The following is a 24,077-nucleotide window of genomic DNA, read 5'->3' on the forward strand; positions in this document are numbered from 1 at the left end:
ATGTTGTACTTGTTGTAGAGAACTTCTACTTTTTGTGAGCGTTGTCATTTTCGCTTCTTACATTATAAATCTGTGACATTGTATGGTAAGTTTATTTTTTGTGGCTTTGATAACAGCCTTAATTAGCATTTGCTTTCTTTTTAGAGATTTGGATCAAGCTGCTGAAGCTGCCATTGAACATAAAAATGAAAATGAAATGAACCTGGTGTTGTCAAAGTGTACTTCAGTTACTGATAACTTGATTGCAGAGAAGATCAACCGTGCTAAAGCACAGACTCTTAAGAAATAATTTTCGTAATTGCACTTATTTGATGTGTTGTGTTCTGCTGTTCCTTCTGGTTAAATCCCGAATCTGTAAAGGAGTGTATATAATGTAGGTAAAAATACACTATACGTTATACAAATTGCTCCTCACAAGCATGGTATTATTTATATATTTTTTTCTTAGAGGCAGTCCAAGCGGCACTTTAAAAATATATATATTTTTTGTTTTAATATATGCAGCCTTTGATTACCTTTATTGAAAAGTAATTACTTAAGCTGCCGATCGATTAGTTCTCCCGTGATCGATCAGCAAAGATCCTGCTTCCCTGGGTTCACTAAATGGCTGCCTTTCCGTTTCAATCAATCCTTCAGTCAGTGTATCTCAGCAGCTACAATGTATCATTTTATTACAATGGTAACACTATCTCTTGTCACAGCTCAAACTACTGTGAATATTGGCAACAAACTATCACAAACAGGAAAGTGTTGCAACGGTCTTGCATTGCTGGGGATGTGTGTTAAAGCCTGCTATAGAAATCAAAAGATGCTCAGTATATTAACAATCTTTAAAAATGGCAGTAAGAGTTTAATAACTTAGTACATGTATTTTTTATCTATCACTACAGAATTGATTTAAGAGAAAAAAAACACATGTAGGCTATTGCTTGGTTTGCTGCTTTTAAGATAACTAACGTCGTCACGGACACACACACACACATATACACACACACACACTAGCATATTCCACCTGCATGTGTTCAGTGAGAGCCCATAAACTTGTCATTTTTGTAATATGGTTAATAGCCACAAAAATTCAAAGATGACAAGCCTAGGGAAGAGCATGCTATGACTTCATTGCTTTCACAATAAAATCGCCAATATATGTGAATATCCCAGGGTGAAATGTCCCCAAATTCAAGAAGGACAATATGAAGAATCAAACTGAAAAAATGGCAAAATATTTTCAGAATTCCTTCATACCATACACGGGGGGGAGGGGGGGGGTCGCGGCTACTCAGCATGGATTACCTTGACTCCGGGCGACTAGGTAGCAAGGATCTATAATAATGAGTGCCAGGAACTTTTGTAGTACAGTAGGGCCCCGCTTTTTGGCGTGCTGCGCATACGGCGTTTCCCAATGTATACCTATGTTCATTACGTTCGGCGCTTGTTCCGTTTTTCTGGCGATTTTCAGCACCGAGAAGGGGGGCCGCCATGTCTGTGCAGAACGGGGATGGCCGAGATCGCGCATGCGCAGAACGGGGGGTGGGGGGGATTGCAAGTCTGCGCAGAAGCCGATAATCGCTGGTTCCGCTTTGCGGCGGCACCAGGGAACGGAACCTGTTGTACGAGCTGGGCCCGCCTGTATAACTGTCTTTTATTTGTTTGCCCAAACACAAGGACCACTCAAACACAACATTATACTGTGTTTGTTTTTAGAGCAGTGCACATGAATACAGTGCTTCTTAGTGCCCACTCTTAAACCTGAAAAGGAGGTACATTGACTTAGTTGCTCTAACTAGGTGTGGGACCTGGCCCACTTTTGGTACTTTGAGATCATCATCATCATCATCATTATTACCCCCAGGTACTATAAACCCATACAGAAATCCTGGCTGCTCTTTCACGTGACAAAACACTTGTAGCCTGTTTGGGGAAATGCCGCTGCCATATAAACTGATGAGGAATATTTCCTGAGGCCTTCCATGGCATGTTGTTTTCCTACCTCTTAGCCATTCGGGACTCCATTAGCCTCCTGGAATCCTCATTTATTGGGCACTTTCCCTATTTACAACATAATAAAACGGGGGGCCTGGTCTGTGCTATTAATTTATGAACATCCCGATCTACTCTCCCTGAGGCTCCTCTCCTCTTGTCTGGGAACCTGCCTTCTAGATCAAGAGTGCGTAAACTGGGGGTCGCAAGATTTTTCAGGGGAGACGCAGTGGTTGTAGAGGCCCCGCGCTCTTCCCCCAAGGTATTTAAATGAATACCGAGGGATTGCGTGAAGCCACTGCAACTTCACTTACCTTGTCTTCGGCGACGCAATGTCAAATGACGCCACGGGGTCATGTGACGTCACGAGCCGGAGACAAGGTGAGGGGGGGCAGCAGGGAAAGATTGCGCACCCCCTGTTCTAGATCCTACTCCCTCTCTTATATAATCCCTTCTTACATCAATATCCCCATGGTAAAACAGGGTGGAGCCCAACACGCACTATCCTGTTACTAACTCTTGCACAGCGACCTAGTAACCCCATTGAGAGGGAGGGGGTTTACACAGGAATAATAGAAATAATGGAATTCTGGTTTGGTTTTTTTTTTTCTCCGATGATGGCTTTTAAGTCCGCATACTTGCCACCATGAAAACGTTTCACACATTCTGCCCTTTTTCATTTTTTTTTTGTGAATTTTTATAAAACATTTTCTATTGTAGTATACTTCAAGTGGTCGGAACACATCGTTATCTACTGGATGATAAACTACTGGGTTTGTGGTTTAAACCTTTCACTACCAGAAGCATCTGAAATGCAGCAACATAGTTATACTATATATTTTTGATATTGGCAGCAGTCTGCACTGCTCACCATTTTTTGCCATTTTTTTCTTACTATGAGATCTCTTCATGTTATTTCCAGAGCTATTTTTATGTGTAAAATCTGATGCTCCATTCAGGAGATCTAAGCATTTGAAATATGTATCTGGGAGGTTAGAATGGAGCTATCCCCAGAGCCCCGCACAGTTATTGTAATAACCTCAGAAACTAGAGATGGGGGGGGGGGGGGGTTCCCATTCAGTGCATTCATTTTTTTGTTGTCATTGTTAAAATCATATGATCCCAGGCATCGGCATCACATAACCATACAAAGACATTTTTATATTGGAAGACAAGAGACAAGTCTTCAGTGCTGTGAAACCAAAATAGCACAGCTTACAATGTGAGATCTAAACTAGACCCCAAACAAGAGAAGGGAAATGACCATTGTAACTGACAGGTTTAACATACTTATTGAGAAGCCGCTTTCTTGAAGACGTTTTTTAATTTATTTAAGGCCTTCTTTATACTCTTAAGGCGATTAATCCTACCAAAGCGTAGAATTTATGGTGACCATATTTGGAACATAGCAATGGAGTCATTAATCCTTTAGACCAGGGGTGGGCAAAATACGGCCACCTGGCCACATCCGGCATGCTACAGGTAGGGGCTCCCTCTCCACACATTCCCAGTCCTGATTTGTGGTGCGGCGGCCTTACCCGTCGGCAGTGGAAGGGTCTCCCTCCCACGTGGTCCTAACACAAGTTAGGCCCCACTGGTACTCTGACCCAACTTCTGCAATCACCACCAGGGTGGGTTCCTGCCGCCATGTGAAGACTTGCACCACAGGTAGGGCCCCTGGAGAGAGGGGGGCTAAGAGAAGGGGAAGAGTGCGAGATATGAGTGTGAAAGGGGGGGGGAGCGAGTGCAAGTGGGGGATACAAGAGAATAAACAGAGTAAGACAGATGGCATGTAGGGGAGATGCAGGTGAGAAGAAAATGATTATGAGAAGTTGAGGAGAACATTGGGAGAAGTTGATGAAGAGGAGAGCATGTGGGGGAGAAGCTGATGAGGGGAGATAAGAACATGTTGGGGAGAAGTTAATGAGAAGAACATGGGGAGAATTTAATGATGAAGAAAGCATGTGGGGGAGAAGTTGATGACAAGAAGAACATGGGGGAGAAGTTGAGGAGAACATCTGGGAGAGAATGTGATGAGGGGAGCATGTGGGGGAGAGGTTGAGATGGGAAATATGTGGTTGAGAAGTTCATGAGGGGAGCATATGGGGGAGAAGTTGATGAGAACATATGGGGGAGAAGTTGAGATGGGGAGCATTTGGGAGAGAATTTTATAAGGATGAGAACATGTGGGGGAGAAGCTGATGCGGGGAGCATGTGGAGTAGAAGTTGGAGAAGAGGGGAGCATGTGGAGGAGAAGCTGGAGAGGATGGGAGCATGTGGAGGAGAAGCTGGAGAGGACAGGACATGTTGAGGGGAGCATGTGGGGGAGAAGTTGATGAGGGGAGCTTGTGGGGGTAAGCTGGAGAGGAGGGGAGCATGTGGGGGAGAAGTTGATGAGGGTAGCTTGTGGGGGAGAAGCTGGAGAGGAGGGGAGCATGTGGGGGAGAAGTTGATGAGGGAAGCTAGTGGGGGAGAAGTTGATGAGGAGAGGTATGAAATACTGATATAGTCAGATAGAAGCTGAGTAAATATCCAAGTTTAAAGAGCTGTAGAACAAGCACATTTATGACCTTATCATTTTCACGGAGAAAGCAACTAGAATTCAGCATTACTTTAGAATTGACAGACAATGTTAATCCTGCACAAAAAGGAGAGTGTTTTAGAATACATCAATTTTCCTTAAATAAGTGGGGAAAATTGTGGTACTCTGGATGTGAAAATAAAAACATCATGGTACTCTGTGCCCCCTAGTACCATTACACCACTGGTTTTGGGCAGTTGGAGTGTTCTGACTCAGCAAGTCAAAGTAACTATCAGTTGTGGTATTTTCTGCATCCCAGATTTGATAGTGAATGAGGCAGCAAACTTGCCTATTATGTATAATCCACCTTGTTTTTCTGGAAACAGTAAATTCTGTGTCAAATCACTGACTCGTTTTTTGGATCTCATTCTCATGACAAAGCAGTTGATCTATAAAAAAAAAAAAAAATACACAGCTACAGTATATAAAAGCGGGTACTGTCAGTACTTTTGCAGCACTTGTTTCCGGACCTCTGCGAGCACAAACAGCAAAAGAATAAGAGAATTCTACCGGTATGTCCGAGATGAAAAAGGTAAGTCCACAGTAGTGTCCTGGTGTTCATTTACTTATTGTACAATCTCACAGATAGAGCATGGTACTGTTAGTGTCACTGTTCTCACTAATGTACGGGCTAACACTGACAGGAGTAGCTTAATGAGTAAAGACACTGACACTATTAGGGGAGGCTGGTACCAATACCAGGTGTCCATGCCTTATGACCTTGGGCCAGTTACTTTATCTCGCTGTACCTTGGGCACCAAAATCAGAGTGACTGTAAACTTCTGTGTACGCTGGTAGTGTTATATAACAAACACATTATTGTTAATTAAACTTATAGTCTCCTCTAAAAAAGAACGAGTGTTGCAAGCAAGGTATTCTCTTGTTTCATTGTCTTCCAAATAGATTGACAGCAGGTAATGCACTGTGTGCTCCTTTGCATGTCATTACCCAGAATCCCTGGCTGCAGTGGAAGCACTGTACGCTAAGAGATAACGGTGAAATGCAGGGATGAAGACATGTCTGAGACATGTGAATGTGCTCACAAGTGCTATTTGTATTTGCTGTACACTGTACAGTGGAGGTTTTTTGTCCCCCTTTTTTTTTTTTTTTTTTTTACTCACCCCAACTTTTTTGTGCCTGGAAATAAATTAACAGTATTTTATGCTTTGAGGATTTTTTTTCCTCCTATTTTTCACTCTACATGTAAGATAGAGCACACACCAGGATTCATTTCACTAGTTTATCAAGTGGTTACAGCACAGTATAGAAGTAACTGTTTCCTGGTACAATATTTGCACTCTAATCATTACCAACTGCTTAACTTGTGTAATGTTGTTTGTAACATTTGATCATGCTCATTTCTCAGTTCTTGTGCATATTTTTTTTAAATAGTGTAATTATGCAGCGGTGATACAAGCACATTATCTGCAGAATCATTTTTATGTTATTGAAAGTGTAATATTTAACTTCTCTCTGGCTTTTCTTAGATGAGCCACCCAAGATGTGCAGACTTCTTGCCAATAAGATCAGTGAACATATTGCAGTTTTGTGCACATTTTGACTCATTTATTAAGGGTTGTGTAACAAGAGATGAAAATTCCCTTTCTTTGGCATAAAATTGATTCTTGGAACAGCATATTGAACCAGGATCTCCAAGCCTTAAAGCAGCAATCCCCCTGAAAAATGACATCCCAGGACACCCCACTTCCAAAGATATTTGTAAGGTTTTTTTTCCAGTGTGTGACAAAAAAAACCCAACACACGCCGGGTCACATATAGAAAACCACAATGTCAATGTTGCAGCTTTCTATCGACTCCCCAGGATCCAGCGTGACAAAGATTATATTTTCTGTTTGGGAGTGTGGGGGGAATAGTCTTCCTCCCTGATATAAAGGAGTAATAGCTTGAGAACTCAGGGGGGTCCCTGAAGGACCTGGCTTGCATTAGTGATCATGTGGTCATGACCAGCTCCCAGTGACGCAAACAGAATTGGAGGGTGCACCACTTCAGTTCCAATCTCCCCCTCGTAATAACCCAAGATGTTCCCTGGACATCACAAACACCCCTAACATGCCATTCCTCAGGACATTAAGGGGATGTCATAAGGGCACTTCGCAGGAGAAGAGCAGATTTGTTGTAGGTTGTGATACCTTTTAGCAGACCAACATTCGAGTTCATTGATAAAATTATAGTGTACAGAACTTTCAAAACCTCATAGGTTCTTTCTTCAATGTCATAGAAATAAACATATGTAACTGTTATAATGAGTGTTAAATAGTGCACCAGTGTGCAGGATGGCTGCTAAACAATATCAAACGGAGCCTCAGTTGTCCACAAATTCCCATGTTTAAGAAATACTGTTCTTTTTCTAATTATGATGATATCAAGCAAACCATTTCATATTGAAACTCCTATTCCATTCTAGTTTTAATGAATCTATTAATTCTCCATGTTATGTGTATTTTCCAGATCACTTTTTACGAAGAAAAGAATTTTCAAGGCCGTCGCTATGAATGCAATGGCGACTGTCCTGATTTTCACACTTACCTGAGCGGCTGCAACTCCATCAAAGTGGAAGGTGGACCATGGGTTGTGTACGAGCGTCCCAATTTTACTGGGTTTATGTATGTGTTGGCCACCGGTGAATACCCAAATTACCAGCGATGGTTCGGTCTTAATGACCGCATCTGTTCATGCAAAGCGATTCAGGTGGTAAGTTTGGGGCGGTTTAATTTCTCAACAGTTTTCAATTTTTTCAAGGGGCCAATGGAAATGATGCTTTAGACATTGTTGCATTTGTTTGTGCATTTATTCTTTACCAGTTAAAGGTGCAGTTCCACTTTGCTCTCGGAGAATGCATTTTTGTAAAAAAATAAAAAAAAATCTTTCAATAGTAATTAGGTTTCTTAAACAAATACAGAGATTGCTCCTACTTTGGTGTCTTTCAAAAGAGTGTTTATATTTAGAGCAAGGAAACCGGGTGTTTATATCCCCCTTTGGCTCATTTGAGTGAAACCATCTTGTTTAATGACTGGCCATAATCAATCAACAGATGGGGAAGTAGAAACGGGAGAGTACTGTCTCAGGGACTCACTAACCTCCGGTAAGGGTTTATCGCACTGCAATCCCTCATTAACCACCATTGACTTGAATGGCCCTTAACACAGGATTGAGGTGTGAGGATAACACAAGTGAACCTCGCCCTTTGTGTTGAGCAGAACCTACCTTCCATCTTAAAACAACAGACATTATTATAAAAAGCAGGAGCTAAGCAACATTTCTGCTTACTATATCTATAAACAGCAAGTGTGAAACACGTACACAAATACTCATAGTTGTCAAATTTAACAACAGGTCAGGTTTTAAAGGATATCCCTGCTTCAGCACAGGTGAATTCATCAGTGGCTCAGTTATTTTGACTGAAGCAATAATATCCTTAAAACTTCACCTGCTGGGAATTCTTGAGAACTGGAGTTGAGCCACTGTTCCAAGACTTAAATCTTGTAAAACTACTGTAATTAATTGTCAAGCTGGTAAAATGTTTACCAAATGCAAGTTTACATCCAGCTGTCTTCTTTTCTAGTCTGCAGGTGGACAGTACAAAATGCAAATTTTTGAAAGGGGCGATTTTGAGGGCCAGATGTTCGAATGCACAGAAGATTGTCCCACAGTAATGCAAAAATTCCATATCAGAGAAATCCACTCCTGCAAAGTCCTGGACGGAGTGTGGGTTTTTTATGAGCATCCAAACTACAAAGGAAGACAATACCTTCTGGAGAAAGGAGAATTCCGTAAACCTGTTGAATGGGGAGCGGTTTGCCCAGCTGTTCAATCCCTCCGGCGAATTGTGGTGTAACAAGAGGAAACAAATTGCAGTTTCTAACCAAGCTGGTATCAGACCTGTCATGAATGATTCAGTGACATTAATAAAATAATGGCTGCATACATCTCGTCTGCTTATTTTCTTATACACCAGGGATGTTGTTATTGCATAGGGATAGAAATGTACAAACCAGTGTTATGGACATTTTTTTAAAAATAATTATTTACCTGGGCAGCGCTATTTTAACCTAATCTCTCTACCCTTCTCAGATTGTGGGGTATGCAGAGATGTGCGTGAGAGAACCTATTGCGCAGCGTACAATATGACTTCTATACCGGCCAAAACAGTAATCTGTACAACACGTGGAGAGATATTTGTGAACAGCTGGGAAATATGCAAATTTAAATCTATCCTCTCTTCTCTCTCTCTTCTCATTGTTTTTGTGAGCTGCTCATTCTATCACCATCCTATTCCCCTGTGGATTATATGCATTAATCTAGCCAAGCTCTTCCTGCATAAATATATACAAGTCTAAGGGATATGCACACACCTGCATTGGCATAGACTGAGTATGGGAATGGCAGGTGTCGAGTGGTAGAATACACAAACCCCCATATGTAAATGAGTCTCCCTCTTTCTCACACATGCTCCCTCTCACCCCTTAGCTCGATCACCCCCTCTATTTGTCTCTCCTTCTCAAACTCCTCTTCTCATCCTCTCTCTGTATTTTTCTCCCCCCTCTCACTCCCTCTCTCCACTACCCCTCCCTCTCTTACATTCTCACATATCCCCCTCCCCCTTAATCCCTCCTCCCTCCATCATTTTCACCCCCTCTCCCGCTCAATGCTCCCCCCCCTACTCACTCAATCCCACTCCCTCTCAAATCCCACTTCCTCTCTCAAATTCCATCCCCAGAAATCTGTTCTGAGTAAAGGTTTGACATGTGTTCCTACGGGATAGTTCAGTATATATGTAACCCTCCCTGCCCGGCTTTCTAGGGAGATCGGTGTGGTGTGTGCATATTGCTACACCTCATGGCTTACCTTGACTCAGAGTGCTAGCATTCAAGCGGCTGGGCGATGAAGTAGCAAGGTTGTTAAATAATGGGCGTCAGGGACTTTTATAGTACTGTCATTTATTTGTGTCCTCAAACACAGGGGCCGCTCATATGTATCTTGACACATTGTACATGGTTTTCATTCAAATACATACACAAATACTTTTCTTCCATCAGTGCCCACTCTTTACACTGAATTGGATGTATTCGGACTTGGTTGCTTAGGTAGTTGTGCGACCCAGTCTCCCTTGTCTATCTGCACGTTGCCCGTGAGTTAAATTTCCCGCTAGGAAAATGGGGGGGGGGAGGAGGGGGGAAGGGGAAGGGAGGGAGGGAGGGGAGGGGGGGGGGACAGTGGACAGGAGGAGGGGAGGGGGAGGACAGTGGACAGGAGGGGGGGACAGTGGACAGGAGGGGGGGGGACAGTGGACAGGGGGGGGCAGTGGACAGGAGGGGGGGGACAGTGGACAGGAGGGGGGGGCAAAGGACAGGAGGGGGGGACAGTGGACAGGAGGGGGGGGGGACAGTGAACAGGAGGGGGGGGACAGTGGACAGGAGGGGGGGGGGGACAGTGGACAGGAGGGGGGGGGACAGTGGACATGAGGGGGGGCAAAGGACAGGAGGGGGGGACAGTGGACAGGAGGGGGGGTGGGTTGCTTAAAATTTCCGGGTCCCTCCTCTCCACTCCCCCTGTATGTTTCTCCGCTCCCCCCTCTCTCTCCGCTCCTCCCTCTCTCTCCGCTCCTGCCCCCCCCCCCATTGCGTAGCTCTGGTCCCCACCCTTCAGTGTCTGACACACACACAGTGACACACACACACACAGTGTCACACACACACACACACACACACACACACACACACACACACACACACACACACACACACACACACACACAGTGTCACACACACACACACACACACACACACACACACACACACACACACCGTGTCACACACACACACACACACACACACACACACACACACACACCGTGACACACACACACACACACACACACACACACACACACACACACACACACACAGTGTCACACACACACACACACACACACACACACACACACACACACACACACACACAGTGTCACACACACACACACACACAGTGTCACACACACACACAGTGTCACACACACACACACACACACACACACACACACACACACACACACACACACACACACACACACACACAGTGTCACACACACACACACACACACACACACACACAGTGTCCCCCCCACACACACACACACAGTGTCCCACACACACACACACACACACACAGTGACACACACACACACAGTGACACACACACACACACACACAGTGACACACACACGTCACCTCTCCTTCCGGGCGCCGCCATCTTAGTTACTCCGCGAGGGAGGAAGGGGGTCCTTCCGGGCACCGCCATCTTAGGCGCCGCGTGGCAACGGCAGGCTGCCTGCCCACTGCCTGTCCCCCCGCTGGGGAGGGAGGTGAGATGGAGCGCCGGGGAGGGGGGGAGGTGAGGTGGAGTGCCGGGGAGGGGCGGAGGTGAGGTGGAGCGCCGGGGAGGGGGGGAGGTGAGGTGGAGCGCCGGGGAGGGAGGTGAGTGGAGCGCCGGGGAGGGGGGTGAGTTGGAGTGCCGGGGAGGGGGGGAGGTGAGTGGAGCGCCAGGGAGGGGGGGAGGTGAGTGGAGCGCCGGGGAGAGGGGGAGGTGAGTGGAGCGCCAGGGAGGGAGGGAGGTGAGTGGAGCGCTGGGGAGGGGGGGAGGTGAGTGGAGCGCCGGGGAGGGGGGGAGGTGAGTGGAGGGAGGTGAGTGTGATGGGGGCGGAGAGGACAGAGAGAGGTGTGTGTGTGTGTGTGTGTGTGTGTGTGTGTGTGTGGCCGAGGGGGAAGAGAGTGGCAGTTGGGTGACGTCAGACCCACCAATCTGATTGGCCAGAGGCTGAGGACCAATCAGATTCACCGCAGCTAGTACCAACCATTCGATTTTATATATGAAGATATATATATCTGTATATATATATATATATAGTTGCATGATGAAGCCACTGTACAAATGAATGGGTGAAGGGTGGGTATTGGGCCAGTGTGGCTTAACCCCCTAATTACCTTTGCGGTTATTATCCGATAAGGTGTTTAAGGGGTTAATTGATATCTGAATGTAATTGCAATGTATTGGCTATGTATTTTGTGGGCAACGAAAGACAAGGATGTTGCTGGTGACGGGGGCTTCTTATTGATGAGGTCAGTAGTACTTTATTTATTTTAATATGCTAGTTAATGTGTTTAATAATGGGCAAATAATCTATTATCCCTATCTGGATAATAGTTATTTTGCACATTATTGTACTGTAGGTGTTGGGGGGTGGGGGATGTATGTATTGAATGTATAGGCCAGGTTTATTTTTTTTACATTCAGGGTTGGTTCCTTGGTTCTGCGTGAGACCTCTGGAGACCACCTGCGGTATCCTCGGGTATCTCACGGGTATCAGGCTGGTGGTTCCACGGGTGACACCTGCGGGGATGTAATGTTGGTCCCACATCTGTGGGGGCACCGCGGACCTGTAGTCTGCGGGGAAGAACCGGTGGTCCCACATCCGTGGGGGCACCGTGGACCCGTAGTGTGTGGGGAAGAACCGGTGGTCCCACATCCGTGGGGCACCGCGCACCCGTAGTGAGTACTCGTGAGTTCCCCAGACCCCCGTGAGAACCACTCGAAGCCCTGCAGACACCTGTGGGTCTGACCCGGGGCTCCCAGACATCCACGGGCCTAACGTGGGGACCCAATTGTGGCCCACGGTGACCCAAGGAGACCACCTGGGGGCCATGGCGCTTGGCGGGACCCACCAACAGGCCTCCAGAACCTGTGTGAAACATGTTGCTGGTACCCTGTAGGTCTGTCAGGTGACCCGCCAGCCCGCCGGGGACTCGCGTGGGGCTGGGGTATGAACCCTGTATGTAAAAGGATAAATCATGTATTTATGGGGGGGTACAGGGGGTGGGTAATGTATTTAATAAATAGAATGATGTTTAATGTGGGGCTGTGTATTGTTTTAATTGTGGGTACTGGGGGTGGGGGGAGGGGGTATTGGCACCAAGAGTATGTGGGTAGGCCTCTCTTAGTGGGTGAGGGTGGTTAGGCCTCACAGGGTGGGGGGTTAGTGTGGGAGGGTATGTAGGCCTCCCGAGTGGTGGGTGAGGGTGGGTTAACCCCTTAATGACTGTAGCGGTTAATAACCGCTATGGTGATTAAGGGGTTAGGGCACATTATATTGGATGTTTTTATTCTTGTGTCTGTTTTGCAGCATCGGAGGGGGCATGAACAGGATGAAGATGAGGATGGCCTTCATCGTGGCAGCCGGACATGGGTGAGTGCTATATGTATTTAATGTATTTATTGTCCTTTATGTATTTAAAATGGGCACATTCACTATTATCCATTTGTGGATAATAGTAATTGTGCCCATTACTATACTGTATGTGTTAGGGGGGGGGGGTTATTTATTTATAAGTATGTATGTGTTTTGACATTAATTGGGGGGGGGGCACATAATTGATACTGCAGGCCTGCGGGTAGCAACCGAGGGCCCCTGCCGGCCTATAGTATTATTGATGTGCATATATGTGTATGTTAGGGGGGTATAGGGTTTGCTGGGGTAATATATATATATATATATATATATATATATATATATATATTTTATTAATTTATTTAGATATATTTATTTATTTATTTAGATATGTTTATTTATTTATTTAAGTGTGGGGCTGTTGTGTGTGTTTTTTTTTATTATGGCTAGCGGGGGTGGGTGAAGGGGGTATTAGCCCCAACGGTGGTTGTTTAGGGCTTGCGGGTGGGTAGCAGGAGGGCTTAACCCCTTCATGACCATAGCGGTATTAACCGTTACGACCGTGAAGGGGTTAAGTGCACCCGCAACCCCCCTGCAAGCCCTAAACAAGCAACAAGGGCCAAATACCCCCTTCACCCACCTCCGCTAGCCGCTAACGTAATGAAGTGGCCTTTAAATGCATTTTTCCTGCCTCGGATGCATGCCGGGGGGCTCCGGTGCTGGTATTAATGGTATCAGCTCAGGAGACCCCCGGCATCAATCCCAGCCAGAAAAAAGGCCAGAATTTTTTCTAAGTGCCGATCCGCCGCTCATCAGCTGCCTCTCACCATCAACTTGACAACTTTTTTTGGCGTGGCTGATTCGGCATAAAAACGCCATTCTAGAGTGGCGAATAGCGGCGCAAAGCTACTCGCCACTACTACCAGCGTGGCGGAAAACATGTCTATTTTAGGCGAGAAGTGCCTTCTCGCCTCGCCAATGACGGGAAAAATAAAACCGCCAAAAAAACTGGTGTTTTTTTTTATTCTCGCCCCTTTCTCGCCCCTTACTGAATAGGGGTAGGCATTTTTGGCGGGAAACTGGCGAGAAGTGCCTTTCCGCCGCTTACTGCATGACCCCCTTAGTCTCATTATTGGATGATAAAGATCAGAGAGACGAGAACATATTGGTTCAATCAATACTTAAACATTTTAGAATGAAATCGACATACATGCCATCTTTTCAGATTAGCCCCAATTGAGATTTTATATAAATTGGTATGCAATTACATAGTCAAACTACCTAAAAACACATCCTCATAACCTGTCAGTCACGGGAGACCAATGCTTTTAACACTTTAAATTACCGGATCCTTTGAACAAAACGTTGGATAAAATAAATTGCGATTTATTTACACGAGGAACACACACAGCTTGATTTACAAAATAACACGAATAAACACTTACTGGGACGGGGCAAAACGAAATAAAATGTTTCCGGAACGAACTTCACCGAAAAAAATCTCTAGGCACCAATTCCCAGGAGTGGGGTTGGTGCGCAAATAGAGCCATGAAACAGTCTTTGGCTAGTGGCACTCACTGCAACCACTCTTACTCCGCCGAAGGTAATCTTTTCGTTCTGCCCTTGCAGGATTCGTTCGCAAATCTTTAGTTCTAACGAACTCTTGAAGCGGGGTACAAATCTTAATGACGATGGAATAGTCTTTGTACCGCACAATGTAACTTAGATGAATCTACCGGACTGCACAGACTTTTAAAACTATTCTAAGCCTACCTTTACTATGTGCAGCCAATCTCGGCGTGGGAACCAAACCTCCACCCTATGGCAGAGTTGTCCACAGTTCATGCAGCCGGGCAAGGGGCTTCATGGTATGCCAAGGGTCATGCGCTAACATCACACCTGAGCCGCTTAGCATACTTAACAAAGCCCCCTTCTCTGGTGGAAGAATGTCTATCTCTGTCACAGACATCTGGACATCTGCTGGGCAAACTGTTTATAATAACTCCTCCTAAAGTAATACTGTGATCTGTCACTGCCTTTGTTAAGTCCGGACTTCTGCCGACAGCCCGGCGACCCATCAGCGGGGTGTCTCAGAAGTCCGCACTTAAGGTATGCATGATTCACTCCCCGGTCATATACTGTGCTTGTGAATCCCCAATGTATCCGCTGCCACATCTGTCTGAATGTTAATTTCTCTACTCTAATAATTTTAATGCACTAAAAAGAGAGGAACTTTCATTCATGACTTTGTATAAAAGTTAATAATAAGGAAAACATAACTGCTTTACTGTTGGGACCCCAGCAGAATTCACACCAAATTTCATAGCGCCCGCATACTGCTAACCTAAGTTAGCTCCCTGCTTCTGTGCTGTGTAACAAAGCGGCTGGCATTAAAACCCTTTTTCCTCTTTGCAGTTTGGCAGTGAAACATTGTTGCAATACTCGGAACTAATACATAACTGTGACCGCACACATACAATGTAACTTAGTATAATACGTGTGGTCCCCTTATTCCTAGCACGCACAGACAGTTCTAACGCATTTACAGGCTTGCAGCCAGCAGTGGGCTGCAGAGATGACACTTCACATTTACAATATGACTCAGGGGCACCCAGCCGGGCATAGTACCTTTATTTACTGGTCTGGGTACCCCTTCACCGTCACACTGTCATAACCCCAATATATTGTATTTCTTAAATCAAACTGTGACTGTGGGTGTGGGACAGTATGTAATGATGCTCGTCTCAAGCAGGAAACGGACCTGCAGGGCTGAGGTAGGAATATGAAAGAACCGACCTGAGCTGAGGGACAGAGTAGTGAGTCGTAAACCGACGATCAGGGCTGGCAGCAGAGTTGCGTAGTCGGTGAGAATGCAGAGATAGAGACAGGCGGAAGACAGGGGTGGTCGAGGTAAGTAGACGGTCTGGTAACGAGGAAGACAAAAGGTAAGTGCGCTGCATGTACTCAACATGAACTGAAACTTTGCTCAGCAACTTCCTGCTTACAGGGCTCTCCTTTTTAAAGGAAGCTGCCAGGAGCAAAAATAGAGGATCCTGCCACAGAGAGCGAGCTAGAGCAAAATCCCAGTCCGGACTCAGAAAACCCTGTACCTTTCTGAGGATTAAACAGCATCTTAGAAAGCGAGTCTATAGATGTGTAGAAATTGTCAGAGCGTTTATAAAGCCAAGTCCTCACAGTTGCACAGTTGTTGATGAAGGGCAGAGTCCAATTCTTATGGTACTCTTCACTGCCAATTCAACGCCAATTTTAACTCTGCAGACACTTCATACAGTATGTGACACTTAAGATGCTATTCCCCCATCTGCTCAAGAACCTGAGGCCAGACAAGGTGTAGACTTCTGTCCTTGGCCCTATAAATGATGGTGGCCTTAACTATAACTTTTGTCCATGACTGCCCAATAAGCAAAATCTCTAGGGCTATTTACTAAAATCAGTGGTAAGGAATTGCACCAGATTAAAGGAAAAACTCCAAATGCTTTCAAAGCGGGATTCCATTGTTTTGACTGATATTGTTATGACTCATGAACACTGTGACTAGTGAGTAGAGACAAACAGCTCAACTCAATCCCTTTTCCATACAAGGGGAGGCTGCTATTTTTCTGAAATGTTTATTGGGAACAATAACAGAAATAAAATGGGGAAAAAGTACTCAGGAAATACATACTAGGGGATGGGAATAGGAAATAGTGATGGTGATAGGTAAAAAACAAAGGCTTCTCACAGGGTGCAAGTGGAAGACAGTGCTGCAGGCAAAACTCTGAAGAGAGGAAAAAGGGCTAGGACTGCATCAAGTAACAGGTGTCAGTGGTAAACATACAAATAGTGACAAGAAATTTGCCTTTTTGGGATGCCGCACAGGAAAGGTAAACAGAGACGCTGAGCACGCCTTGTACAGAAATAATAGACCCTGATTTGAAACTCCTTGTGAGACGGGTAAGGAGGGGTTACATAAATATGGTGCACCTTTAACCCCCGAATTACACATTTGCCGTCAACTGGTATTTAAGCCTTTTTAAGTAGTGTCGTGTCCCTCATAAAAAAGAAAGAGCACTTTTCCATTGAAATCTCACGAATGTCTGTCCTTGCAGGTTGACATGTCTGCTACTTTTCATTTACAAGCCTTCAATTCCGGTATCATTACACCAATAGTTGATTTATGTTAATAATAGTGTGCTCCCTTTCTGACTTAGGCTTCGTTCAAACAGAATGTGATGCGACGTGCGCACGCTTATGTGTTCACGCACGTTCGCCACTCTTGCGCTTTGGTGTGTGTGAGTTTTCAAACAGGAAACAACCCCTGGCGACGAAGTACAGCGTTGAAGCCGCTGAACTTGAAGGAGACAACTGAAGTTGCGATTTCAAGCGGCAGCCGCGTCACGTGTACTTTGCCAGCCAATCCCAAACACACACACACTTTGTTTCTCTTTTTTTTTTTTAATTAAATGGCTGAGTAGTCCCACCTCCAAGTTGGTTCATTCTGTCTGGTGGGCATGATCGCACATCGCCCAGCAGACAGAGGCACGGACGCGCGAACGTGTAGTATCCTGTCTGATCTCAGCCTAAAGCACGTGTCTACACTGTTGTAACATAAAAAATAAACTTTATCCCTGAGTTTTACAGGTTTCAGACACATTGGAATCAGGTACATTCATTATGGCGATTAATATATTTAAAAAAAAAACTCCCCTAGAGAACGGGTTAGCCATATGATTTGCTGACAGCACATGCGCATTACACCAGTGAGCAGCTCATTATATACTGTGCAACCGTTATAAACTGAGCTCACACTCAGGGTTTTTATCATCAACATGCAAATGCATTTGGTCTTAAAAAAAAGTCTTATCCGTTCACATAACCACGTTAAACACAATTACCTTACAAGAGCGATACCCATACTGCTCTCGTTTCTGGCTACAATTAATAATAAAAGAAGGCTTTTTTTTATTATGCATTTAGAGTTGCCCACGAACAAGATGGCCGCCCGAGCGTCGGCCTCCACGCAGCTGTTAATGTTTGTGCATTGAAAAAGTCATCGGCGCGCGACCGCAAGTGGCGCGTAATGATCGACGCCGCCTGTTGGTCCAATGCCTGGACAGGACGAGGGCAGTGTGGAGTTCCTCGAGTCCTTGGGGATGTACACATGGCTCCTTAACAGCTTCCATTCCCTGTTTGTGGCCAGTGCACAAAGCTCTGAGGGTGGAAACAGTGCCCTCCTTCCATCCAGAGGCACTACCTCCTCACACACACAGACATGGGCGGGGAGATCTGTCCCACCTGCTGGAGCTGGCTGTGCCTTGGCTTCTAATTTGTTGACACCACCTAGTAGGAAAAGAAAGTTCCAGAGGTGAGGATCATTATCCCGTGTACCCTTCTGCAGCCCTGTTTCTCACATCCAGTGTCATAAAGGGAGAGCTGCTCGTACTTCCCAGTGATGCTTACACCGGTAACCTGAGCAGGGCTCTATGGGTTACGTTTTACACGATTGATGCTGGAAACACACAGTGGTCTTTGGAGGGGACACTTGGGAGAGTCCTCCGCCTGCAAAACTAGTTAAACACTGATTTATCAAAGCAGGAACTCCTCCTTGTATATGAATTGGGGGTTTGCGAGATAAATTACCCCCATTATTTGTAGCATAAATTGACTCGCTTAAAATAAACGAAGTAGGAATGGTGACTTTGGCAGGTAATAAAAGCATGTGATATTCTAAACCTGCTGCTGTCACAACTGGGGATTGAACTGTAGTTGCAGTATGTAGACTTCTGTGTTATTTTAAATTTGGTAGTGGTTAAAATACTTGCATTTCGGGGAACTAAGCTCTTTACACCACAAAAAAAAAAAAAAAAGATGTAGCAACAGGGAGATATATTAAAATAGGTAACTTTATTATTATTAATAAGGAAAAAGTAGTGGTTGACTAAACCGCTCATGTGACGCGGCTGTCGCAGGAAAAAAACAATTTGAATTGTATTTTCAAAATTTGTGTGGTCGCTCGCGCACTATGGGTGGCCTCATTGAAGAACACTCATTTGACTTCACAACGCGCGTGCCTGCACTATAATCGTGGCCTTTAGCGGCAACCCTACACTATAGACTATCTATCGCTACTCTCGTGTGACAATGTATATATTCTTGCCTAAATTGGCAATCGGTTGTTGCTCCTGTAATCTGTAAAAATCCTGATTTTATATGCCTAATGGCCGTCTTTCAGTTTCAAGCCTTCAGTCTGCTACAATGTAGCCTTACATTACTAAAATAACATTGTCTATTGTTACAGTTTACAGTTCAAACTGCTGGGAATATTGGCAACAAATGATCACAAACAGGGAAGTGTTGCAAAGATCTTGCATTGCTGGGAAGATGGGCTAAAACTTGCTATAGAAATCAAAGTATGCTCTATATTAAAACGGCATTGAGTTGAATAAGAATAATATATTAAAAAGTCGCTATTATCTAATACCACAAAATTGATTTATTAAAAATAAATAAATTATAAGATTTCACATGTTTTGCTGCTTTAATGGCATTTGCATGTGATGTTGCCAGTTAGGGCACTATCTCCCTTTAATAAATCCCTTAATGTCATCTCTTTGGATGGGTGCCTATTTTATGACATTTATGACACGTGCATTTGGATTTTTCGTTTCAGTTTTCAATCTTTAAATCAGAGTGAGTGTCTCCAAGCTAAAAGAAGACGACTAGGTTTGGTATTTTACATTTTCCGTACAAAACATATTTTATTAAAAATAGAGAATCTTCATTTTTGGATTTTATTTTTCAGACTTTAAACAGTTAAAAATAAAGTTTGGTTTAATACTGGTCTGCCTGACCCCTGGTGTGTTACAAGGGTTGTGTTTTTTTTTGGTTTTTTTTAAGCTGCAGTTCAAGCAATATCCTACATGGTGGATTTTTTTTTTTTTTTTTTTTTTTTTTTAAATCCGTTCTAATTTGATATATAGACCATGTTACACTGGTCTTCAGTTCAGAACTACCTTATCAGAACAAGACATTCTCCCAATGTCGGCTGGTCTGTAAAGGATTGAGCTTTTAATTCTGTTTTGTGACCCCACTCCCTCAGATTAAACAGGAGATTGCTTTCTGCAAATCGTTTTTGTGTGGAACTTGGACTGGCAGTGTATGAAATAAGTACATGATCCTAGGGAACACGTTCATTTTGACCAAACACGCCCTACCTATTTGCGATATTCCATATTTGTCCCAGACGAGCGTGTGCTGATTATCTTTAGGTAATGGGGGCTAGTAAGATTCTTGACTGCTATTTAAGATCAAAATAGAGTAAATGTTTTCATCTCACCTGGTAGATTTATGTTGAGAGATAATGTGTTTGCGTTATTTATCTTGAAGCCTAAAAAGTTTCCAAACTTGGTAAAAGTATTGAGGTTCTGAAGAAGACCACAGGTTTGAGAGTAAGTAAGAATATAGGGGGCATCCCTTTCGAGTGACACCAATTGTTAATAGTGTCCGATACAAGACCCTGCCTGTGTAAGCTCACGATTGGAGAGTGGTGGAAGCGTTATTTATTTTTTAATCTGAAAGCTGGCATAGTAGCAATCCTGTACGGCCAATGACCCCTCTAAAGTGCTTTCTCTGCATCGCAGGGACAGAAGCGTGATTAGGTTGTTGACTTGGCTGTTTTTGTTTTTTAATAGTCCCTTTACTTAATGTCGCAAGTAGCTTAATGTCGGTAGCCAGAATGAAACCATGAAGGAAAAAAATCTAGCATTGTATTTATGCGTATTATTTTCTAGAATGAATCAGGAGAAACCTCTAACACTTGTTTTAATGTCTAATATTTATTTTAAGATGGCCTGCTGGCTACAGTGAAGAAGACTGTATCCTATGCTGCTAATTTGGTTAATGTCCCATCTCACCTCTCTGACCTCTGCTTAATGCTGTTTCGTAGTAAATGCACAACTCAAGATACCAACAAACAGGTTAGTATTGAATTAAAACCTAGAAAACTGACTGAAGTTGTTATCCATGGGTTCGGGTTGCGTACTATAAACCTATGGAGATTGATGCATGCTCTCAATAGCAAATGTAGCAAATTATACTCTCTTCCCTCTAAATGTAATTCACCATTCGTTTACCTTATATATTAAACCAATTCAGACTGCAAATGTATCTATACTGTTTAGTGGATTAAAAATGATCCAAGTACAACTGTCTCCTCGCTAAAAGTGCACACTGTATTGTACTGAATATCTAACCATATTAAATGACTAGCTGAGAGACCCGGCGTTGCCTGGGATGTAATGTTCCCGTTCCTCTCTCTCCTCCCCCCTCTCTCTGTTTGTCCCCCATTCACATCAATCCAGTCCCCCCCCTCCCTCCTTTACAGCTTCATGTAGCGTGTGTGCGTCAGTCACTGTGTGTTTGCTCGCGCGTCAGTGAGTCTGAGGCAGAAACACAAACACACACAGACTGACTGACGCACACACAGTCAGTGTGTGCCTCAGTCAGTGTGTGCGTGCGTCAGTCAGGCTTTGTGTGCGCGTCAGTCAGTGTGTGCGTGCGTGCGGCAGTCGGTCAGTGTGTGCGCGCGGGGCGTCAAAGGCAGGGGGGGGCGTCAAAGGGAGGGGGGGGGCGTCAAAGGGAGGGGGGGGGCGTCAAAGGGAGGGGGGGGGCGTCAAAGGGAGGGGGGGGGGCGTCAAAGGGAGGGGGGGGGGCGTCAAAGGGAGGGGGGGGGGCGTCAAAGGGAGGGGGGGGGCGTCAAAGGGAGGGGGGGCGTCAAAGGGAGGGGGGGGGCGTCAAAGGGAGGGGGGGGGCGTCAAAGGGAGGGGGGGGGCGTCAAAGGGAGGGGGGGGCGCCTCAAAGGCATGGATTCCTCCCCCTGCATTTCCTGCAGTGGACAGGAGGGGGGGCAGTGGACAGGAGGGGGGGGCGGCAGTGGACAGGAGGGGGGGGCGGCAGTGGACAGGAGGGGGGGCGGCAGTGGACAGGAGGGGGGCGGCAGTGGACAGGAGGGGGGGGCAGTGGACAGGAGGGGGGGGGCAGTGGACAGGAGGGGGGGGCAGTGGACAGGAGGGGGGGGGCAGTGGACAGGAGGGGGGGGGCAGTGGACAGGAGGGGGGGGGGCAGTGGACAGGAGGGGGGACGCAGTGGACAGGAGGGGGGACGCAGTGGACAGGAGGGGGGACAGGAGGGGGGACGCAGTGGACAGGAGGGGGGACGCAGTGGACAGGAGGGGGGACGCAGTGGACAGGAGGGGGGACGCAGTGGACAGGAGGGGGGACGCAGTGGACAGGAGGGGGGACGCAGTGGACAGGAGGGGGGACGCAGTGGACAGGAGGGGGGACGCAGTGGACAGGAGGGGGGACGCAGTGGACAGGAGGGGGGACGCAGTGGACAGGAGGGGGGACGCAGTGGACAGGAGGGGGGACGCAGTGGACAGGAGGGGGGACGCAGTGGACAGGAGGGGGGACGCAGTGGACAGGAGGGGGACGCAGTGGACAGGAGGGGGACGCAGTGGACAGGAGGGGGACGCAGTGGACAGGAGGGGGACGCAGTGGACAGGAGGGGGACGCAGTGGACAGGAGGGGGACGCAGTGGACAGGAGGGGGACGCAGTGGACAGGAGGGGGACGCAGTGGACAGGAGGGGGGGGCAGTGGACAGGAGGGGGGGGCAGTGGACAGTGACACACACACACACACACACACACACACACACACACACACACACACACACACACACACACACACACACACACACACACCCTCAGTTGATGCGCCCTTTCTCAGTTCCGTTTGGCGCCGGAGGTGGGGAGCGACACCTACCTGTACTTCCGGGCGCCGCCACCGTCTGACTCGGCGCCGCGAGGGAGGAAGGGGGTCCGCCATCTTACGCGCCGCGTGGCAACTGCGGGAAGCGAGGTGATTTGGAGCGGGGAGGGGGGAGAGGTGATTTGGAGCGGGGAGAGGTGATTTGGAGCGGGGAGAGGTGATTTGGAGCGGGGAGAGGTGATTTGGAGCGGTGAGGGGGAGAGGTGATTTGGAGCGGTGAGGGGGGAGAGGTGATGCCGCTGGGGAGGGGGAAAGGTGATTTGGAGCGGGGAGGGGGAGAGGTGATGCCGCTGGGGAGGGGGAAGAGGTGATGCCGCTGGGGAGGGGGAAGAGGTGATGCCGCTGGGGAGGGGGAAGAGGTGATGCCGCTGGGGAGGGGGGAGAGGTGATGCCGCTGGGGAGCGGGGAGAGGTGATTTGGAGCGGGGAGAGGTGATTTGGAGCGGGGAGAGGTGATTTGGAGCGGGGAGAGGTGATTTGGAGCGGGGAGAGGTGATTTGGAGCGGGGAGAGGTGATTTGGAGCGGGGAGAGAGGTGATGCCGCTGGGGAGGGGGGAGAGGTGATTTGGAGAGGGGGGAGAGGTGATTTGGAGAGGGGGGAGAGGTGATTTGGAGAGGGGAGAGAGGTGATTTGGAGCGGGGAGAGAGGTGTGTGTGTGTGTGTGTGTGTGTGTGTGTGTGTGTGTGTGTGTGTGTGTGTGTGTGTGTGTGTGTGTGTGTGTGTGTGTGTGTGTGTGTGTGTGTGTGTGTGTGTTTTATTTATTTTTTTGGACCTTTGGCCCGTCACTCCGCCTCAGGCCAATGAGAGGTGTGGGGGGCGGGCCAAGGGGGTGGTGTGAGTGTGTGAGGCCAATGAGAGGTGTGCGGGGGCGGGCGGGCCAAGGGACCAATGAGAGGGACACCGGACATCCAGACAGGCAGGCAAACATACAGTGCTTTCACTAATATAGTATAAGATAAATGTTTCAGTGCAATGTTTGTACTGTGATTGTTTTCATGATGTAAAGTGTGCAGCTCCCACTTGAATACAGGGTTGTGTTTTAGTTTTCCTGGACCCTGATCTCAAGACTATCCATCAGTACAATAAATCTTTTTCAAATGCAAAGCCACTTCATGTCACCAAAGTAAACCTAATTAAAGTTAAAACACAAAAACAAATCTGCAGAGAAATCGTATATAGCCAAGATTACCATCTAAACAACCTAACAAATGCCTAACCTTTCTGAAAAGAAAAACCTGTAATAAATCTCTTAAAACAAAACCAGATGTAATAATCTTCCTTGGGGGATGTTGCATTGGCTGTTCTACATACAAGAGACAATTTGTTCACTGTAAGTGCCAGGCCCTTGCCCTCTCCTGTCCATTTCCATTGCACAGTGATTTTTATCTCACAACTACAATCCATTTCCTTTTTGTGTGCACATGAAGTTACATAATTGAGGTTGAAAAA

At 46.3% G+C, this 24,077-nt stretch overlaps 3 protein-coding genes and 1 long non-coding RNA gene across 9 annotated transcripts in view; 3 read left to right on the forward strand and 1 right to left on the reverse strand.

Annotated features, from left to right (window-relative positions):
* The window catches only part of VPS16 (VPS16 core subunit of CORVET and HOPS complexes), a 31,593-nt gene extending 31,189 nt beyond the window's left edge, over positions 1-404 (forward strand). For both annotated transcript variants that reach the window (XM_075608847.1, XM_075608848.1), the window contains one exon: positions 145-404. In XM_075608847.1, coding sequence (XP_075464962.1) covers positions 145-289 — 145 coding nt within the window. In that variant the 3' untranslated portion in view covers positions 290-404. The remainder of the gene's footprint in view (positions 1-144) is intronic.
* A 4,535-nt stretch (positions 405-4,939) lies between these two features.
* CRYGS (crystallin gamma S) lies at positions 4,940-8,506 on the forward strand. The gene is made up of 3 exons (XM_075608849.1): positions 4,940-5,093; positions 7,031-7,273; positions 8,145-8,506. The coding sequence occupies exons 1-3, from the start codon at positions 5,076-5,078 to the stop codon at positions 8,415-8,417; spliced, it is 534 nt and encodes a 177-aa protein (XP_075464964.1). The 5' UTR covers positions 4,940-5,075; the 3' UTR covers positions 8,418-8,506.
* Positions 8,507-14,168: 5,662 nt separating this feature from the next.
* Positions 14,169-18,262, reverse strand: LOC142499469 (uncharacterized). The gene is made up of 2 exons (XR_012802682.1): positions 17,699-18,262; positions 14,169-15,726 (listed from the first exon to the last, which is right to left on the reverse strand). It is a non-coding gene; the product is annotated as an uncharacterized LOC142499469 (long non-coding RNA).
* The window catches only part of SENP2 (SUMO specific peptidase 2), a 38,770-nt gene continuing 32,570 nt past the window's right edge, over positions 17,878-24,077 (forward strand). For 3 of the 5 annotated variants that reach the window (XR_012802681.1, XM_075608852.1, XM_075608853.1), the window contains exons 1-3: positions 17,878-18,168; positions 19,474-19,526; positions 20,649-20,779. Coding sequence is in view for 4 of the 5 variants with exons in the window: in XM_075608852.1 (XP_075464967.1) it covers positions 17,909-18,168; positions 19,474-19,526; positions 20,649-20,779 (444 nt within the window). In the remaining variant the exon portion in view is untranslated. The remainder of the gene's footprint in view (positions 18,169-19,473; positions 19,527-20,648; positions 20,780-24,077) is intronic. The other 2 variants (XM_075608851.1, XM_075608850.1) reach the window with 2 other exon arrangements.

The sequence above is a fragment of the Ascaphus truei genome, chromosome 7 (assembly GCF_040206685.1).
Source record: "Ascaphus truei isolate aAscTru1 chromosome 7, aAscTru1.hap1, whole genome shotgun sequence".
Classification (NCBI taxonomy): Eukaryota; Metazoa; Chordata; class Amphibia; order Anura; family Ascaphidae; genus Ascaphus; species Ascaphus truei.